Here is a 19,657-nt window from a genome sequence, read left to right on the forward strand (position 1 = left end):
GACCCACCCTCTTCCCTCAATGATTTCAACACATCATATCGTACATAACATAAAACAACCAAATGCACAACAAAAAACATTAACTGTATTCTCTAAATAAATGAATGCATACATTTAAAAAAAGTAAAACATGAAATAGACCAGCAATGAGAATATATCCATCCTTCTCTTGCAAGTAACCCACATCCCTAGAAAAATAAGAAGAAAAGCAACACGATTGACAGACAGATCAAATAAAACACAAGGACAAACACAACAAAAACATCTGACCTCTAGTTTGGGGAATAATTTGTCTTTTGAATATGTCCACTCCTCTGTATAAGAAGAAACTCATGTGCCATTTGACATCTAGTGATCTGATAGCCATTGAAGAACCTAAACAGGTTTGATGCCACAGCTTTCTAGATGATGAGATGAGCAGACATTATGCTGGTAGAGGTGATTGAGAGTAAAGGGGGGTACTAACTACGTAGTGCAAAGTGAGCTGATATGTTTTGGGACGGGTTTATGTGTATGTGGGTATGTGTGTGTGTGGGGAGGGGTGTTGGTGGGATGTGAGGGATGTGACTGAAGTAAAGATGCAGGGGGAGTGGAAGCAGGGGCCATAAACCATTAAGATGCAAGGTGAAGGGGTGTGGATTTGATTTGAGGTCTCTCAGGAGTAGATGGTGATGACCTCGCGTCCACCACCACGTACTAGGAGGACCCGGTTGAGACCCTCGGTGAGGACTTCCAGGAACTCCATATCTGAGAAAGGATTAGAGTTAAGGAATAAGCAAGTTTTCACATCTGGCTTTTGTAGCCTATTCATGCTAGCTATCCTGTTGAGCCCCTTGGTTTCACTTACCCTTATGACAGTAGAAGCTACGTATTGTTATAGTACTATAAAATACAGAAGTCTATAATATAACATATCTATGACAAAGATATGATAGGATACAGTTTTCCTCTCCCATGCGGTTCTTGGGTGGTCCAGGCATGTTGAGCAGCACTAGCTTGGCCTCCTTGGACTTCTTCATGATGACCTCATTGAGCCTCAGCGCTGTGTGCATGCGCCTCACGTTGGACTGGTTCCTGATGGGAATAGGTTACAGAATGCATGTTGCATCATTACTGCTATTTCACAACATGCATGGAAAACATTTAAACATCCTGCTAATATAATACTTACAGGCTCTCCCACTCCCTGCAGCATGTGTTAAGAAGAGAATGACAATGCAGAGATCTTTACAACACTGAACTTACATTGAGAAGTTGTGTTGTGCGGATGACACTCAAAGCCTTTCAAACCTTTGTGGTATTACTTCTGAAACTAGCTTATAACAACTGCCACCCCCCAACAGTAACAACCTATAAATACTTTGACCTTATTTTCTATTTACTTTAAAGGGAAAGGGGGATACCTAGTCAGCTGTACAACTGAATGCATTCAACTGAAATGTGTCTTCCGCATTTAACACGGTTTAGGAATACACTCCCAGAAAAAAGTGTTCCAAAAGCATTCTTCGGCTGTCCCCAAAGGAGAACCCTCGTTGGTTCCAGATAGAACACTTTTTGGTTCCAGGTAGAACCCTCTGTTGAAAGAGATGGTTCTACATGGAACCAAAAGGGTTCTATCTGAAACCAAAAGTGGTTGTTCAAAGGGCTCTCCTATGGGGACAGCCGAAGAACCTTTAAAGGTTCTAGATAGCACCTTTTTTCCCTAAGAGAGTAGTCCACACAAGCCTTCGGACACGTGATTGAAAGTCAAAGTGACAGCAGACTCACGGCTTCATGTTGAAGATGTCTTTGACCCCGCCCTGCTCTGGGTGGCCTGCTGCAGCCTGGGTCTCAGCCTTGTCTGTCCAGGTCATCTGCACCTCCGACCCGGGGGTGGCAGCGCTCCCTGCGGGCGTGGTGGGGGACGTGGGGTTCTTATTGTGGATCAGCTGCACCTGTTTAGGGCGGGAGACAGCCACAGACTAAGAGAGGGACACCACACAACAACGTGACAGGGTGAAGGAAAGAAAGAGATCTGTCAGTTGATGTGACGCAATATAAACACCAAACCACCACTGGGCGGTGAGTTGAAAGCACAATTGGGGCACTGTAACAAAGAAACTAGGTAAGATTCTGTTCTGTCATATCCCTTCTTTATGCTGTAGAGGAAAAGGTCCCCTTAAAATGCTACACGCCATAGAACAATGTCAAAGTGAGAGAATTTGAATTTTGACAGAGGATGAGGTAAGGCAGTAGGCCTAGAGTTTGACAGAGGATGAGGTAAGGCAGCAGGCCTAGAGTTGACAGAGGATGAGGTAAGGCAGTAGGCCTAGAGTTGCTCTGAGGGTGCGGCTGGGGATGCCGTCTGGGCCTGCAGCCTTGCGAGGGTTAACACGTTTAAATGTCTTACTCACCTCGGCTGCAGTGAAGGAGAGACCGCATGTTTTCGTTGCAGGCCGTGTCAGTGGCACTGTATTGTCCTCAAAGCGGGCAAAAAAGTTATTTAGTCTGCCTGGGAGCAAGACATCCTGGTCCGTGACTGGGCTGGGTTTCTTCTTGTAGTCCGTGATTGACTGTAGACCCTGCCACATGCCTCTTGTGTCTGAGCCATTGAATTGAGATTCCACTTTGTCTCTGTACTGACGCTTAGCTTGTTTAATAGCCTTGCGGAGGGAATAGCTGCATTGTTTATATTCGGACATGTTACCAGACACCTTGCCCTGATTAAAAGCAGTGGTTCCCGCTTTCAGTTTCACGCGAATGCTGCCATCAATCCACGGTTTCTGGTTAGGGAATGTTTTTATCGTTGCTATGGGAACGACATCTTCGACGCACGTTCTAATGAACTCGCACACCGAATCAGCGTATTCGTCAATATTTTTATCTGACGCAATACGAAACATGTCCCAGTCCACGTGATGGAAGCAGTCTTGGAGTGTGGAGTCAGCTTGGTCTGACCAGCGTTGGACAGACCTCAGAGTGGGAGCCTCTTGTTTTAGTTTCTGCCTGTAGGCAGGGATCAGCAAAATGGAGTCGTGGTCAGCTTTTCCGAAAGGGGGGCGGGGCAGGGCCTTATATGCGTCGCGGAAGTTGGAGTAACAGTGATCCAAGGTTTTGCCAGCCCTGGTTGCGCAATCGATATGCTGATAAAATTTAGGGAGTCTTGTTTTCAGATTAGCTTTGTTAAAATCCCCAGCTACAATGAATGCAGCCTCCGGATAAATGGTTTCCAGTTTGCAAAGAGTTAAATAAAGTTTATTCAGAGCCAACGATGTGTCTGCTTGGGGGGGGATATATACGGCTGTGATTATAATCTGCTGCCAACACACTGTCATTGACACTGACCCAACTCCAGCCACTTTAATAATGGGAATTGATGGGAAATGATGTAAATATATCACTAGCCACTTTAAACAATGCTACCTTATATAATGTTACTTACCCTACATTATTCATCTCATATGCATACGTATATACTGTACTCTACATCATCGACTGCATCCTTATGTAATACATGTATAACTAGCCACTTTAACTATGCCACTTTGTTTACTTTGTCTACATACTCATCTCATATGTATATACTGTACTCGATACCATCTACTGTATGCTGCTCTGTACCATCACTCATTCATATATCCTTATGTACATATTCTTTATCCCCTTACACTGTGTATAAGACAGTAGTTTTGGAATTGTTAGTTAGATTACTTGTTGGTTATCACTGCATTGTCGGAACTAGAAGCACAAGCATTTCGCTACACTCGCATTAACATCTGCTAACCATGTGTATGTGACAAATAACATTTGATTTGATTTGATTTGGATGAGGTAAGGCAGCAGGCTTAGAGTTGACAGAGGATGAGGTAAGGCAGTAGGCCTAGAGTTGACAGAGGATGAGGTAAGGCAGTAGGCCTAGAGTTGACAGAGGATGAGGTAAGGCAGCAGGCCTAGAGTTGACAGAGGATGAGGTAAGGCAGTAGGCCTAGAGTTGACAGAGGATGAGGTAAGGCAGTAGGCCTAGAGTTGACAGAGGATGAGGTAAGGCAGTAGGCCTAGAGTTGACAGAGGATGAGGTAAGGCAGTAGGCCTAGAGTTGACAGAGGATGAGGTAAGGCAGTAGGCCTAGAGTTGACAGAGGATGAGGTAAGGCAGTAGGCCTAGAGTTGACAGAGGATGAGGTAAGGCAGTAGGCCTAGAGTTGACAGAGGATAGACAGAACAAAGAAAAAAATGCAGTGGATGAGAGAGATGGTGAAAAATAGAATCATTTAAACACAGCAGAATGAAGGACAGAAAGAGTAGCACATGGGGATGTGTGAAACTTACTCCTCAGCCTGAAGTGTGAAGTGTCCCCAATTATGCCAGAGAATAGCTAGCTTTTCATGTGGTGCTGACTGGTAAGACGCTTTAGGAGGGGTGGTCACGTCTGCAAGCAAGGCACAAGTCCTGGGTTTGAGGCTCAGTGTGAGCTGAATCAGTAGGATGTGGTACTAGCTAAGCAAGTAGCGTGATGCCCATTACAGTGGTGCCTAGTGACTCGGATCTACAGTTGCGCTCAGCTCAACACTGGGATCAATGTTGAGTAAGTTCTAGGTGTGAATGTAGCACATGGGGATGTGTGAAACTTACTCCTCAGCCTGAACTGTCCCCACTTATGTCAGAGAATAGCTAGCTTTTCACGTGACGCTGACTGGTAAGATGCTTGAGGAGGGCGGTCACGTGCGCTACCAATGCACAGGTCCTTGGTTGGAGCCTCGGTGTGAGCCAAATCAGGAAGAATCGGTGCTCGTTAAGCAAGCAGTGTGGCATCCTTTACACATAGTACAAAGGTTGATCAGAGAGTTAGGTGTGAGCACACTTCTGTACCTCCTCCTCTGGTTTCTCCTCCACGCTGACTCCTGCCGGCTCCTCACTGCTCTGCTGAGACTGCAAGTTAGACGGGTTCTTACGACGGATAGAACCACGGGATGAATCAGTGATGCTCTGGATCTGTGGAAATCAAAGCAGCAAGAGGTTTTAAAGAAAGACAAAGAGTTCAAACAGGAGACTTCGAGTTGAGATATGTAAGTTACTGGTACAACAAATCACAGAGAAGCAATGTGTCAATACTTGACAGATTATAACTGGAGGGGTGGATAGCTCAACGCAAAGCCAGATTTGATGCTTATGTTCTGTATAATGTGTTTTTCTGTATTTATCTTTTTTTTTTTACATGCATGACATTATAGAATGAATACTTGTTTTTGAAGTGGAATAGTCATTGTTAGAGCACACAGGTTGTTCTGTAAGTCCTCACACTTTATCTTATCTGATGTTAATATTGTTCAGTCTGCGTTCTTGATTAATGAGATAGATCAGTCCGGGCAAGTGCAGACACAGAGATTGCATTTTAAACCTAGCTCAGTAATTATAATCATTCCCCTGTTGCCTTGCCCTGTTGCCTTGCCCTGTTGCCTTGCCCTGTTGCCTTGCCCTGTTGCCTTGCCCTGTTGCCTACATTTCAAAATCAGTGAGTGATGATGGCTGGCTGAATACAAATAACAAGGTAGAGGTGAACTAAAAAACCTTCAGATAATCTGTAAGGTCATTGGTTTATTCAACACAAGTGGTACTAAAAGGGGTTAGATAAACCATAGGATCTTTCTTTTGGCCACTTTGGCTTTGTTTGGTGATTGCTAACAACCACACTGGTAATATGAAATCATAGTCAGTTCCCTATGTATGAGTTATACATTAGAGGAGGGAGGTGTCAGGGCTTACTTCTCTCTCCATCTCATTTTTGGTGAGGTGCATCTGTTTGAGGATCTGGGAGCGCTGCTCCATCACCAGGGTCTTCTCATACGTATAGGCTGAGATGTCACTGTCATGCTAAAAAGGGGTGTTAAAACATACTGTATCAATGCACATGATTTGACTGAACTGCCATTGCTCTCACCAATACATCACCTTACATATGTTAAAAACATATAACATGGTTTTGTCTCACCATTTCCACCACCTCGACCTCAGCATCGATACGCAGGTGATACAGGAAGGTGATCAGGTCTTTCTTCATCTGGATGCTGTTGTCGTCCATTTGGGCCACGGTGAAGATGCGCATCTTACACTTCCTCCAAACCTGTCAACACAAGAACGTCTATGGCTGATTGCTGAATAACAAACACTGAAAAACATGTTCTCTCCAAATCCCCAAAATGGGATCCCACCTTGTGCTGGCGGAGAAGGAAGGGCAGCAGCATCAGCATGCCTCCATCATGGACGATCCACCACACGTCAATGTGGCCTTCAGTGAAGCGTTCTCCGTTCGACGGGTAGGCAGCGATGTTTTTAGGGACCAGCAGAGCCATGCTTGCTGCAGTTGTCTCCCTAACCACCTCTGCAGAGGTGTTGAACATGAGTTAGGATATGATGATGATAACACACAAAACCTTCCCAAAGCATTCTTAGCATAGTGAAAAACCTGTCATCTGACCACCTCTAACTCACCGATGAAGTTCCTGAAGCGCAGGGTGTCCTCTGCCTGTTTCCAGGTGCGTGGCCAGCTGACCAGCACAGTGTTGTGCTTCAGGCCTCCCAGCCCACCGACCTGGATCAGGTGGGAGGTCCCATCCCTCAGGTTGGAGGAGATCACCACCTGGGAGAAACCCTTCACCTTCTCTGTCTCCATCAGCTTCCTCAGAGACTGGAGCACACAGTGGAAGAGAGACCAGGGTGTTATAAATGATTCATAAATTATTCATCACTTTTTCTGTGTGTGTCTCTCAGACAGTACGAACCTGATCTGCCTTCTGGGCCTCTGCATGGTTGTTGAGGAAGGTGCCCACCACTGAGGTACCCACGATGGTAAGACCTTTTCCTGCTTTCAGCTGATTGGTCAGGGACAGCAGACGGGGCTGCTCCACATTTTGTTCTGAATCCATGCTCACCAGAACCATAATCTGAGGCCTAACCAGCAAGAATATCAACAATCAGTCACATTCAGATTTACAGAGAGACTAAAGCTGGAAACCGGCAGAAATATCATAAAATAATGTATTTAAAAAAAATTAATGAATAGCAAATATCAATAGCAAATCTCAATATAATCAAATACATTTCCCTTGAGTTCAGTATCGTACAGATGATGACTAAAGCTTGTGGAATAATATAAGTTTATCTTGTAGTTGTGAGTACCCCTCTCTGTGACTCACTGACCTCCAGTTCTTGGTGTGAGGCGGTCCCTCCTCCAGCCTCATGAGGGCGAAGCGAGCAGCGCTGAGTGAGATGCCACGTATACCATCTCCCCACTCCTTCTCTGCCCTGTCACACAACACCGAGCAGAGTTAGAGCCAATTAACCATCAATGAACTGACATTTTCACTGATGCTTAGTATGTGTGTTTAATAGCCTGTGAGTGTGAACATGAGAACATCCCAACAGTGTTTAACCATTGTATTTCAAAATCTCCAGTTTGATTTATATTTCATTCACATATATTTTTTAATGCCAAGAGTGTGGAAAGCTGTTATAAAGGCAAAGGGTGGCTACTTTGAAGAATCTCAAATATTAAATATATTTTGATTTGTTTCACACTTTTTTCCACATATATATATATATATGTGAGGACAATATTAGCATTACATGTAAGTCAGATTTTATCATCTCCTCTTTGGTCACTGTGAGAGTTCCACATGTTGTGTCTGAAAGTGGTGACATGCCAAATGGTGCTAACTGGAGAAATGTAACTGCTATTCCTACTTTGTTTTCTTTTCCTAATACGTATAATCCAATCTTTGAGTCTCCTGTTGCTCTGAAATCTCAAAGCAATCTGACTTGTATTGAAACTGATTTTAAATGCAGAAAAGGTTTGACATTTTAACAACTTAACATGCATAGTTTATTACCTAAAATGGATCATGTAAGGATGTGGACCTCTCAGGCAGACCCTGATATTTTTATTTGATCTGAAACTTGGTTAACTGATAAAACTCTGGTTAAAATGTGTTTAGGGCTGATAGGAAAGGTAAAGGTGGTGGTATTACAATTTACACAAATAATCTTCTTTCTTTGTCTCTGTTAAAGGATACCACCAGTCCTTAACAATTTGAATTTTTGGCTTTAAGTCTTTAGTTGGGTTCAAACCAAAAAATAACAGCCATGTGAACCTATCGTCCACCCTCCACCAAGAAGTGTGTACTAAACAAACTCACTGATTTAATTGCAATATTTACTAGAGGTGTAGCAGGAGATTTTAATCTTGCATGTGGAATGCAGGATGCTGACTGACTGTTTAAATTATTTTTGTACTAATCTAAATTTGTGCCAGCTGATGACAAAGCCTACTCGTCCAAACTTAAAGGACCCTACGAACTTTGATTGACGTCATATTTACAAATACTCCAGAGTAATATGCTGGGAGTGGGTTATTTTCTTTGGATATTAGTGACCCCTGTCCCATTGTATGTGTCAAAGATATATGGATGACTAGATCCAAAGAGGAATACATTTTTTTTAATGAACAGGCCTTTTTTTGTGATCTTTATTTTGGTGACTTTGATTGTATTGCATCTATACCTGACCCAGAGTTGGCTCTGAACCCCTTCTCAAATGTTTTCAACTGTATTGCAGATAAACATGCTCCCTTTAAAAAACTGAGAATTAAAAAAATAGGTCTTGCCCTTGGTTCAGTCCTGAGCTATCTGAAGTCATACATAGCCTGGGCGAAAGCTAGATTCACAGACTCGGGCCCAGACTGGCAGTCTTTCAGGCGATTGAGAAATCGGTGTGTATAAAAATAGTTAAAAAAGCAAAATCGGATTATTATGATAATACACTATTTGAATGCACAGGGAAACCAGCTACATTTTGGAAAGTTGTTATGTCACTGAAAGGTTGTGTCAAATACAACCAGTGTAGACCTTACAGTGAAATGCTTACTTTACAAGCCCTTAACCAACAATGCAGTTTTATGAAAATAAGAGAGATAAGAATAACAAGTAATTAAAGAGCAGCATTAAATAACAACAGCGGGGCTATATACAGGGGGTACCTGTACAGAGTCAATGTGGAGGCTATATAAATGGGGTACCTGTACAGAGTCAATGTGGAGGCTATATAAATGGGGTACCTGTACAGAGTCAATGTGGAGGCTATATAAATGGGGTACCTGTACAGAGTCAATGTGGAGGCTATATACAGGGGGTACCTGTACAGAGTCAATGTGGAGGCTATATACAGGGGGTACCTGTACAGAGTCAATGTGGAGGCTATATACAGGAGGTACCTGTACAGAGTCAATGTGGAGGTTATATACAGGGGGTACCTGTACAGAGTCAATGTGGAGGCTATATACAGGGGGTACCTGTACAGAGTCAATGTGGAGGCTATATACAGGGGTACCTGTACAGAGTCAATGTGGAGGTTATATACAGGGGGTACCTGTACAGAGTCAATGTGGAGGTTATATACAGGGGTACCTGTACAGAGTCAATGTGGAGGTTATATACAGGGGGTACCTGTACAGAGTCAATGTGGAGGCTATATACAGGGGTACCTGTACAGAGTCAATGTGGAGGCTATATACAGGGGGTACCTGTACAGAGTCAATGTGGAGGCTATATACAGGGGGTACCTGTACAGAGTCAATGTGGAGGCTATATACAGGGGTACCTGTACAGAGTCAATGTGGAGGCTATATACAGGGGTACCTGTACAGACCTGTACAGAGTCAATGTGGAGGCTATATACAGGGGGTACCTGTACAGAGTCAATGTGGAGGCTATATACAGGGGTACCTGTACAGAGTCAATGTGGAGGCTATATACAGGGGTACCTGTACAGAGTCAATGTGGAGGCTATATACAGGGGTACCTGTACAGAGTCAATGTGGAGGCTATATACAGGGGGTACCTGTACAGAGTCAATGTGGAGGCTATATACAGGGGGTACCTGTACAGAGTCAATGTGGAGGTTATATACAGGGGTACCTGTACAGAGTCAATGTGGAGGCTATATACAGGGGTACCTGTACAGAGTCAATGTGGAGGCTATATACAGGGGTATACAGAGTCAATGTGGAGGGGGTACCTGTACAGAGTCAATGTGGAGGCTATATACAGGGGGTACCTGTACAGAGTCAATGTGGAGGCTATATACAGGGGTACCTGTACAGAGTCAATGTGGAGGCTATATACAGGGGGTACCTGTACAGAGTCAATGTGGAGGCTATATACAGGGGTACCTGTACAGAGTCAATGTCTATATACAGGGGTACCTGTACAGAGTCAATGTGGAGGTTATATACAGGGGTACCTGTACAGAGTCAATGTGGAGGTTATATACAGGGGTACCTGTACAGAGTCAATGTGGAGGTTATATACAGGGGTACCTGTACAGAGTCAATGTGGAGGCTATATACAGGGGGTACCTGTACAGAGTCAATGTGGAGGCTATATACAGGGGTACCTGTACAGAGTCAATGTGGAGGTTATGTACAGACCTGTACAGAGTCAATGTGGAGGTTATATACAGGGGGTACCTGTACAGAGTCAATGTGGAGGCTATATACAGGGGGTACCTGTACAGAGTCAATGTGGAGGCTATATACAGGGGTACCTGTACAGAGTCAATGTGGAGGCTATATACAGGGGGTACCTGTACAGAGTCAATGTGGAGGTTATATACAGGGGGTACCTGTACAGAGTCAATGTGGAGGCTATATACAGGGGTACCTGTACAGAGTCAATGTGGAGGCTATATACAGGGGGTACCTGTACAGAGTCAATGTGGGGCTATATACAGGGGGTACCTGTACAGAGTCAATGTGGAGGCTATATACAGGGGTACCTGTACAGAGTCAATGTGGAGGCTATATACAGGGGGTACCTGTACAGAGTCAATGTGGAGGCTATATACAGGGGGTACCTGTACAGAGTCAATGTGGAGGCTATATACATGGGGTACCTGTACAGAGTCAATGTGGAGGCTATATACAGGGGGTACCTGTACAGAGTCAATGTGGAGGCTATATACAGGGGGTACCTGTACAGAGTCAATGTGGAGGCTATATACAGGGGGTACCTGTACAGAGTCAATGTGGAGGCTATATACAGGGGGTACCTGTACAGAGTCAATGTGGAGGTTATATACAGGGGGTACCTGTACAGAGTCAATGTGGAGGTTATATACAGGGGGTACCTGTACAGAGTCAATGTGGAGGCTATATACAGGGGGTACCTGTACAGAGTCAATGTGGAGGTTATATACAGGGGGTACCTGTACAGAGTCAATGTGGAGGCTATATACAGGGGGTACCTGTACAGAGTCAATGTGGAGGTTATATACAGGGGGTACCTGTACAGAGTCAATGTGGAGGCTATATACAGGGGTACCTGTACAGAGTCAATGTGGAGGCTATATACAGGGGTACCTGTACAGAGTCAATGTGGAGGCTATATACAGGGGTACCTGTACAGAGTCCTATATACAGAGTCAATCAATGTGGAGGCTATATACAGGGGGTACCTGTACAGAGTCAATGTGGAGGCTATATACAGGGGTACCTGTACAGAGTCAATGTGGAGGTTATATACAGGGGTACCTGTACAGAGTCAATGTGGAGGCTATATACAGGGGTACCTGTACAGAGTCAATGTGGAGGCTATATACAGGGGTACCTGTACAGAGTCAATGTGGAGGCTATATACAGGGGTACCTGTACAGAGTCAATGTGGAGGTTATATACAGGGGGTACCTGTACAGAGTCAATGTGGAGGCTATATACAGGGGGTACCTGTACAGAGTCAATGTGGAGGCTATATACAGGGGGTACCTGTACAGAGTCAATGTGGAGGTTATATACAGGGGGTACCTGTACAGAGTCATGTGGAGCTATATCAGGGGTACCTGTACAGAGTCAATGTGGAGGCTATATACAGGGGGTACCTGTACAGAGTCAATGTGGAGGCTATATACAGGGGTACCTGTACAGAGTCAATGTGGAGGTTATATACAGGGGTACCTGTACAGAGTCAATGTGGAGGTTATATACAGGGGTACCTGTACAGAGTCAATGTGGAGGCTATATACAGGGGGTACCTGTACAGAGTCAATGTGGAGGTTATATACAGGGGGTACCTGTACAGAGTCAATGTGGAGGTTATATACAGGGGGTACCTGTACAGAGTCAATGTGGAGGCTATATATATACAGAGTCAATGTGGAGGGGTACCTGTACAGAGTCAATGTGGAGGCTATATACAGGGGGTACCTGTACAGAGTCAATGTGGAGGCTATATACAGGGGTACCTGTACAGAGTCAATGTGGAGGCTATATACAGGGGTACCTGTACAGAGTCAATGTGGAGGCTATATACAGGGGGTACCTGTACAGAGTCAATGTGGAGGCTATATACAGGGGGTACCTGTACAGAGTCAATGTGGAGGCTATATACAGGGGGTACCTGTACAGAGTCAATGTGGAGGCTATATACAGGGGTACCTGTACAGAGTCAATGTGGAGGCTATATAAGGGGGTACCTGTACAGAGTCAATGTGGAGGCTATATACAGGGGTACCTGTACAGAGTCAATGTGGAGGTTATATACAGGGGGTACCTGTACAGAGTCAATGTGGAGGCTATATACAGGGGGTACCTGTACAGAGTCAATGTGGAGGCTATATACATGGGGTACCTGTACAGAGTCAATGTGGAGGCTATATACAGGGGGTACCTGTACAGAGTCAATGTGGAGGTTATATACAGGGGGTACCTGTACAGAGTCAATGTGGAGGTTATATACAGGGGGTACCTGTACAGAGTCAATGTGGAGGCTATATACAGGGGGTACCTGTACAGAGTCAATGTGGAGGCTATATACAGGGGGTACCTGTACAGAGTCAATGTGGAGGTTATATACAGGGGGTACCTGTACAGAGTCAATGTGGAGGTTATATACAGGGGGTACCTGTACAGAGTCAATGTGGAGGTTATATACAGGGGGTACCTGTACAGAGTCAATGTGGAGGCTATATAAAGGGGGTACCTGTACAGAGTCAATGTGGAGGCTATATACAGGGGGTACCTGTACAGAGTCAATGTGGAGGCTATATACAGGGGGTACCTGTACAGAGTCAATGTGGAGGCTATATACAGGGGGTACCTGTACAGAGTCAATGTGGAGGTTATATACAGGGGGTACCTGTACAGAGTCAATGTGGAGGTTATATACAGGGGTACCTGTACAGAGTCAATGTGGAGGCTATATACAGGGGGTACCTGTACAGAGTCAATGTGGAGGCTATATACAGGGGGTACCTGTACAGAGTCAATGTGGAGGCTATATACAGGGGGTACCTGTACAGAGTCAATGTGGAGGCTATATACAGGGGGTACCTGTACAGAGTCAATGTGGAGGCTATATAAATGGGGTACCTGTACAGAGTCAATGTGGAGGTTATATACAGGGGTACCTGTACAGAGTCAATGTGGAGGTTATATACAGGGGTACCTGTACAGAGTCAATGTGGAGGTTATATACAGGGGGTACCTGTACAGAGTCAATGTGGAGGCTATATACAGGGGTACCTGTACAGAGTCAATGTGGAGGCTATATACAGGGGTACCTGTACAGAGTCAATGTGGAGGTTATATACAGGGGGTACCTGTACAGAGTCAATGTGGAGGTTATATACAGGGGGTACCTGTACAGAGTCAATGTGGAGGCTATATACAGGGGTACCTGTACAGAGTCAATGTGGAGGCTATATACAGGGGTACCTGTACAGAGTCAATGTGGAGGTTATATACAGGGGTACCTGTACAGAGTCAATGTGGAGGTTATATACAGGGGGTACCTGTACAGAGTCAATGTGGAGGCTATATACAGGGGTACCTGTACAGAGTCAATGTGGAGGTTATATACAGGGGTACCTGTACAGAGTCAATGTGGAGGCTATATACAGGGGTACCTGTACAGAGTCAATGTGGAGGTTATATACAGGGGGTACCTGTACAGAGTCAATGTGGAGGTTATATACAGGGGGTACCTGTACAGAGTCAATGTGGAGGCTATATACAGGGGTACCTGTACAGAGTCAATGTGGAGGCTATATACAGGGGGTACCTGTACAGAGTCAATGTGGAGGTTATATACAGGGGTACCTGTACAGAGTCAATGTGGAGGTTATATACAGGGGGTACCTGTACAGAGTCAATGTGGAGGTTATATACAGGGGGTACCTGTACAGAGTCAATGTGGAGGCTATATACAGGGGGTACCTGTACAGAGTCAATGTGGAGGCTATATACAGGGGGTACCTGTACAGAGTCAATGTGGAGGCTATATACAGGGGGTACCTGTACAGAGTCAATGTGGAGGCTATATACAGGGGGTACCTGTACAGAGTCAATGTGGAGGCTATATAAATGGGGTACCTGTACAGAGTCAATGTGGAGGCTATATACAGGGGGTACCTGTACAGAGTCAATGTGGAGGTTATATACAGGGGGTACCTGTACAGAGTCAATGTGGAGGTTATATACAGGGGGTACCTGTACAGAGTCAATGTGGAGGTTATATACAGGGGTACCTGTACAGAGTCAATGTGGAGGCTATATACAGGGGGTACCTGTACAGAGTCAATGTGGAGGCTATATACAGGGGGTACCTGTACAGAGTCAATGTGGAGGTTATATACAGGGGGTACCTGTACAGAGTCAATGTGGAGGCTATATACAGGGGGTACCTGTACAGAGTCAATGTGGAGGCTATATACAGGGGGTACCTGTACAGAGTCAATGTGGAGGTTATATACAGGGGGTACCTGTACAGAGTCAATGTGGAGGTTATATACAGGGGGTACCTGTACAGAGTCAATGTGGAGGCTATATACAGGGGGTACCTGTACAGAGTCAATGTGGAGGCTATATGGAGGTTATATAGTCAATGTGGAGGGGTACCTGTACAGAGTCAATGTGGAGGTTATATACAGGGGGTACCTGTACAGAGTCAATGTGGAGGTTATATACAGGGGTACCTGTACAGAGTCAATGTGGAGGTTATATACAGGGGGTACTGTACAGAGTCAATGTGGAGGTTATATACAGGGGTACCTGTACAGAGTCAATGTGGAGGCTATATACAGGGGGTACCTGTACAGAGTCAATGTGGAGGCTATATACAGGGGGTACCTGTACAGAGTCAATGTGGAGGCTATATACAGGGGGTACCTGTACAGAGTCAATGTGGAGGCTATATACATGGGGTACCTGTACAGAGTCAATGTGGAGGCTATATACAGGGGTACCTGTACAGAGTCAATGTGGAGGTTATATACAGGGGTACCTGTACAGAGTCAATGTGGAGGTTATATACAGGGGTACCTGTACAGAGTCAATGTGGAGGCTATATACAGGGGGTACCTGTACAGAGTCAATGTGGAGGTTATATACAGGGGGTACCTGTACAGAGTCAATGTGGAGGTTATATACAGGGGTACCTGTACAGAGTCAATGTGGAGGTTATATACAGGGGGTACCTGTACAGAGTCAATGTGGAGGCTATATACAGGGGGTACCTGTACAGAGTCAATGTGGAGGCTATATACAGGGGGTACCTGTACAGAGTCAATGTGGAGGTTATATACAGGGGGTACCTGTACAGAGTCAATGTGGAGGTTATATACAGGGGGTACCTGTACAGAGTCAATGTGGAGGTTATATACAGGGGGTACCTGTACAGAGTCAATGTGGAGGCTATATACAGGGGTACCTGTACAGAGTCAATGTGGAGGCTATATACAGGGGTACCTGTACAGAGTCAATGTGGAGGCTATATACAGGGGTACCTGTACAGAGTCAATGTGGAGGCTATATACAGGGGTACCTGTACAGAGTCAATGTGGAGGCTATATACAGGGGGTACCTGTACAGAGTCAATGTGGAGGCTATATACAGGGGTACCTGTACAGAGTCAATGTGGAGGCTATATACAGGGGGTACCTGTACAGAGTCAATGTGGAGGCTATATACAGGGGTACCTGTACAGAGTCAATGTGGAGGCTATATACAGGGGGTACCTGTACAGAGTCAATGTGGAGGTTATATACAGGGGTACCTGTACAGAGTCAATGTGGAGGTTATATACAGGGGGTACCTGTACAGAGTCAATGTGGAGGCTATATACAGGGGGTACCTGTACAGAGTCAATGTGGAGGTTATATACAGGGGGTACCTGTACAGAGTCAATGTGGAGGTTATATACAGGGGTACCTGTACAGAGTCAATGTGGAGGCTATATACAGGGGTACCTGTACAGAGTCAATGTGGAGGCTATATACAGGGGTACCTGTACAGAGTCAATGTGGAGGCTATATACAGGGGGTACCTGTACAGAGTCAATGTGGAGGCTATATACAGGGGGTACCTGTACAGAGTCAATGTGGAGGTTATATACAGGGGGTACCTGTACAGAGTCAATGTGGAGGCTATATACAGGGGTACCTGTACAGAGTCAATGTGGAGGCTATATACAGGGGGTACCTGTACAGAGTCAATGTGGAGGCTATATACAGGGGTACCTGTACAGAGTCAATGTGGAGGTTATATACAGGGGTACCTGTACAGAGTCAATGTGGAGGCTATATACAGGGGTACCTGTACAGAGTCAATGTGGAGGCTATATACAGGGGTACCTGTACAGAGTCAATGTGGAGGCTATATACAGGGGGTACCTGTACAGAGTCAATGTGGAGGCTATATACAGGGGTACCTGTACAGAGTCAATGTGGAGGCTATATACAGGGGTACCTGTACAGAGTCAATGTGGAGGCTATATACAGGGGTACCTGTACAGAGTCAATGTGGAGGTTATATACAGGGGTACCTGTACAGAGTCAATGTGGAGGCTATATACAGGGGGTACCTGTACAGAGTCAATGTGGAGGTTATATACAGGGGGTACCTGTACAGAGTCAATGTGGAGGTTATATACAGGGGTACCTGTACAGAGTCAATGTGGAGGTTATATACAGGGGTACCTGTACAGAGTCAATGTGGAGGCTATATACAGGGGGTACCTGTACAGAGTCAATGTGGAGGCTATATACAGGGGTACCTGTACAGAGTCAATGTGGAGGCTATATACAGGGGTACCTGTACAGAGTCAATGTGGAGGCTATATACAGGGGGTACCTGTACAGAGTCAATGTGGAGGTTATATACAGGGGTACCTGTACAGAGTCAATGTGGAGGGGGGTACCTGTACAGAGTCAATGTGGAGGCTATATACAGGGGGTACCTGTACAGAGTCAATGTGGAGGCTATATACAGGGGTACCTGTACAGAGTCAATGTGGAGGCTATATACAGGGGGTACCTGTACAGAGTCAATGTGGAGGTTATATACAGGGGTACCTGTACAGAGTCAATGTGGAGGCTATATACAGGGGGTACCTGTACAGAGTCAATGTGGAGGCTATATACAGGGGTACCTGTACAGAGTCAATGTGGAGGCTATATACAGGGGTACCTGTACAGAGTCAATGTGGAGGCTATATACAGGGGGTACCTGTACAGAGTCAATGTGGAGGTTATATACAGGGGTACCTGTACAGAGTCAATGTGGAGGCTATATACATGGGGTACCTGTACAGAGTCAATGTGGAGGTTATATACAGGGGTACCTGTACAGAGTCAATGTGGAGGTTATATACAGGGGTACCTGTACAGAGTCAATGTGGAGGCTATATACAGGGGGTACCTGTACAGAGTCAATGTGGAGGCTATATAGGGGTACCTGTACAGAGTCAATGTGGGGTTATACAGGGGTACCTGTACAGAGTCAATGTGGAGGCTATATACAGGGGGTACCTGTACAGAGTCAATGTGGAGGCTATATACAGGGGTACCTGTACAGAGTCAATGTGGAGGCTATATACAGGGGTACCTGTACAGAGTCAATGTGGAGGCTATATACAGGGGTACCTGTACAGAGTCAATGTGGAGGTTATATACAGGGGTACCTGTACAGAGTCAATGTGGAGGTTATATACAGGGGTACCTGTACAGAGTCAATGTGGAGGTTATATACAGGGGGTACCTGTACAGAGTCAATGTGGAGGCTATATACAGGGGTACCTGTACAGAGTCAATGTGGAGGCTATATACAGGGGTACCTGTACAGAGTCAATGTGGAGGCTATATACAGGGGGTACCTGTACAGAGTCAATGTGGAGGTTATATACAGGGGTACCTGTACAGAGTCAATGTGGAGGCTATATACAGGGGTACCTGTACAGAGTCAATGTGGAGGCTATATACAGGGGTACCTGTACAGAGTCAATGTGGAGGCTATATACAGGGGGTACCTGTACAGAGTCAATGTGGAGGCTATATACAGGGGGTACCTGTACAGAGTCAATGTGGAGGTTATATACAGGGGTACCTGTACAGAGTCAATGTGGAGGCTATATACAGGGGGTACCTGTACAGAGTCAATGTGGAGGTTATATACAGGGGGTACCTGTACAGAGTCAATGTGGAGGTTATATACAGGGGTACCTGTACAGAGTCAATGTGGAGGCTATATACAGGGGGTACCTGTACAGAGTCAATGTGGAGGCTATATACAGGGGGTACCTGTACAGAGTCAATGTGGAGGTTATATACAGGGGGTACCTGTACAGAGTCAATGTGGAGGTTATATACAGGGGGTACCTGTACAGAGTCAATGTGGAGGTTATATACAGGGGGTACCTGTACAGAGTCAATGTGGAGGTTATATACAGGGGGTACCTGTACAGAGTCAATGTGGAGGCTATATACAGGGGGTACCTGTACAGAGTCAATGTGGAGGCTATATACAGGGGGTACCTGTACAGAGTCAATGTGGAGGTTATATACAGGGGGTACCTGTACAGAGTCAATGTGGAGGCTATATACAGGGGGTACCTGTACAGAGTCAATGTGGAGGCTATATACAGGGGGTACCTGTACAGAGTCAATGTGGAGGCTATATACAGGGGTACCTGTACAGAGTCAATGTGGAGGCTATATACAGGGGTACCTGTACAGAGTCAATGTGGAGGCTATATACAGGGGTACCTGTACAGAGTCAATGTGGAGGCTATATACAGGGGGTACCTGTACAGAGTCAATGTGGAGGTTATATACAGGGGGTACCTGTACAGAGTCAATGTGGAGGTTATATACAGGGGTACCTGTACAGAGTCAATGTGGAGGTTATATACAGGGGGTACCTGTACAGAGTCAATGTGGAGGCTATATACAGGGGTACCTGTACAGAGTCAATGTGGAGGTTATATACAGGGGTACCTGTACAGAGTCAATGTGGAGGCTATATACAGGGGTACCTGTACAGAGTCAATGTGGAGGTTATATACAGGGGTACCTGTACAGAGTCAATGTGGAGGCTATATACAGGGGTACCTGTACAGAGTCAATGTGGAGGCTATATACAGGGGGTACCTGTACAGAGTCAATGTGGAGGTTATATACAGGGGTACCTGTACAGAGTCAATGTGGAGGTTATATACAGGGGGTACCTGTACAGAGTCAATGTGGAGGCTATATACAGGGGTACCTGTACAGAGTCAATGTGGAGGTTATATACAGGGGTACCTGTACAGAGTCAATGTGGAGGTTATATACAGGGGTACCTGTACAGAGTCAATGTGGAG

At 45.3% G+C, this 19,657-nt stretch overlaps 1 protein-coding gene across 3 annotated transcripts in view; it reads right to left on the reverse strand.

The window, feature by feature from the left end:
• Positions 1 to 459: 459 nt before the first annotated feature.
• LOC118359427 (solute carrier family 12 member 5-like) overlaps positions 460 to 19,657 on the reverse strand; it is a 133,030-nt gene continuing 113,832 nt past the window's right edge. The window contains exons 16-26 of one of the 3 annotated variants that reach the window (XM_052481923.1): positions 7,176 to 7,280; positions 6,758 to 6,926; positions 6,468 to 6,663; positions 6,188 to 6,357; positions 5,968 to 6,099; positions 5,742 to 5,849; positions 4,848 to 4,970; positions 1,768 to 1,961; positions 1,172 to 1,186; positions 941 to 1,074; positions 460 to 747 (exon numbers count right to left, since the gene is read on the reverse strand). In XM_052481923.1, coding sequence (XP_052337883.1) covers positions 656 to 747; positions 941 to 1,074; positions 1,172 to 1,186; positions 1,768 to 1,961; positions 4,848 to 4,970; positions 5,742 to 5,849; positions 5,968 to 6,099; positions 6,188 to 6,357; positions 6,468 to 6,663; positions 6,758 to 6,926; positions 7,176 to 7,280 — 1,438 coding nt within the window. In that variant the 3' untranslated portion in view covers positions 460 to 655. The remainder of the gene's footprint in view (positions 748 to 940; positions 1,075 to 1,171; positions 1,187 to 1,767; positions 1,962 to 4,847; positions 4,971 to 5,741; positions 5,850 to 5,967; positions 6,100 to 6,187; positions 6,358 to 6,467; positions 6,664 to 6,757; positions 6,927 to 7,175; positions 7,281 to 19,657) is intronic. The other 2 variants (XM_052481925.1, XM_052481924.1) reach the window with 2 other exon arrangements.

This window comes from Oncorhynchus keta, chromosome 27 (genome assembly GCF_023373465.1).
Source record: "Oncorhynchus keta strain PuntledgeMale-10-30-2019 chromosome 27, Oket_V2, whole genome shotgun sequence".
NCBI classification, from domain to species: domain Eukaryota; kingdom Metazoa; phylum Chordata; class Actinopteri; order Salmoniformes; family Salmonidae; genus Oncorhynchus; species Oncorhynchus keta.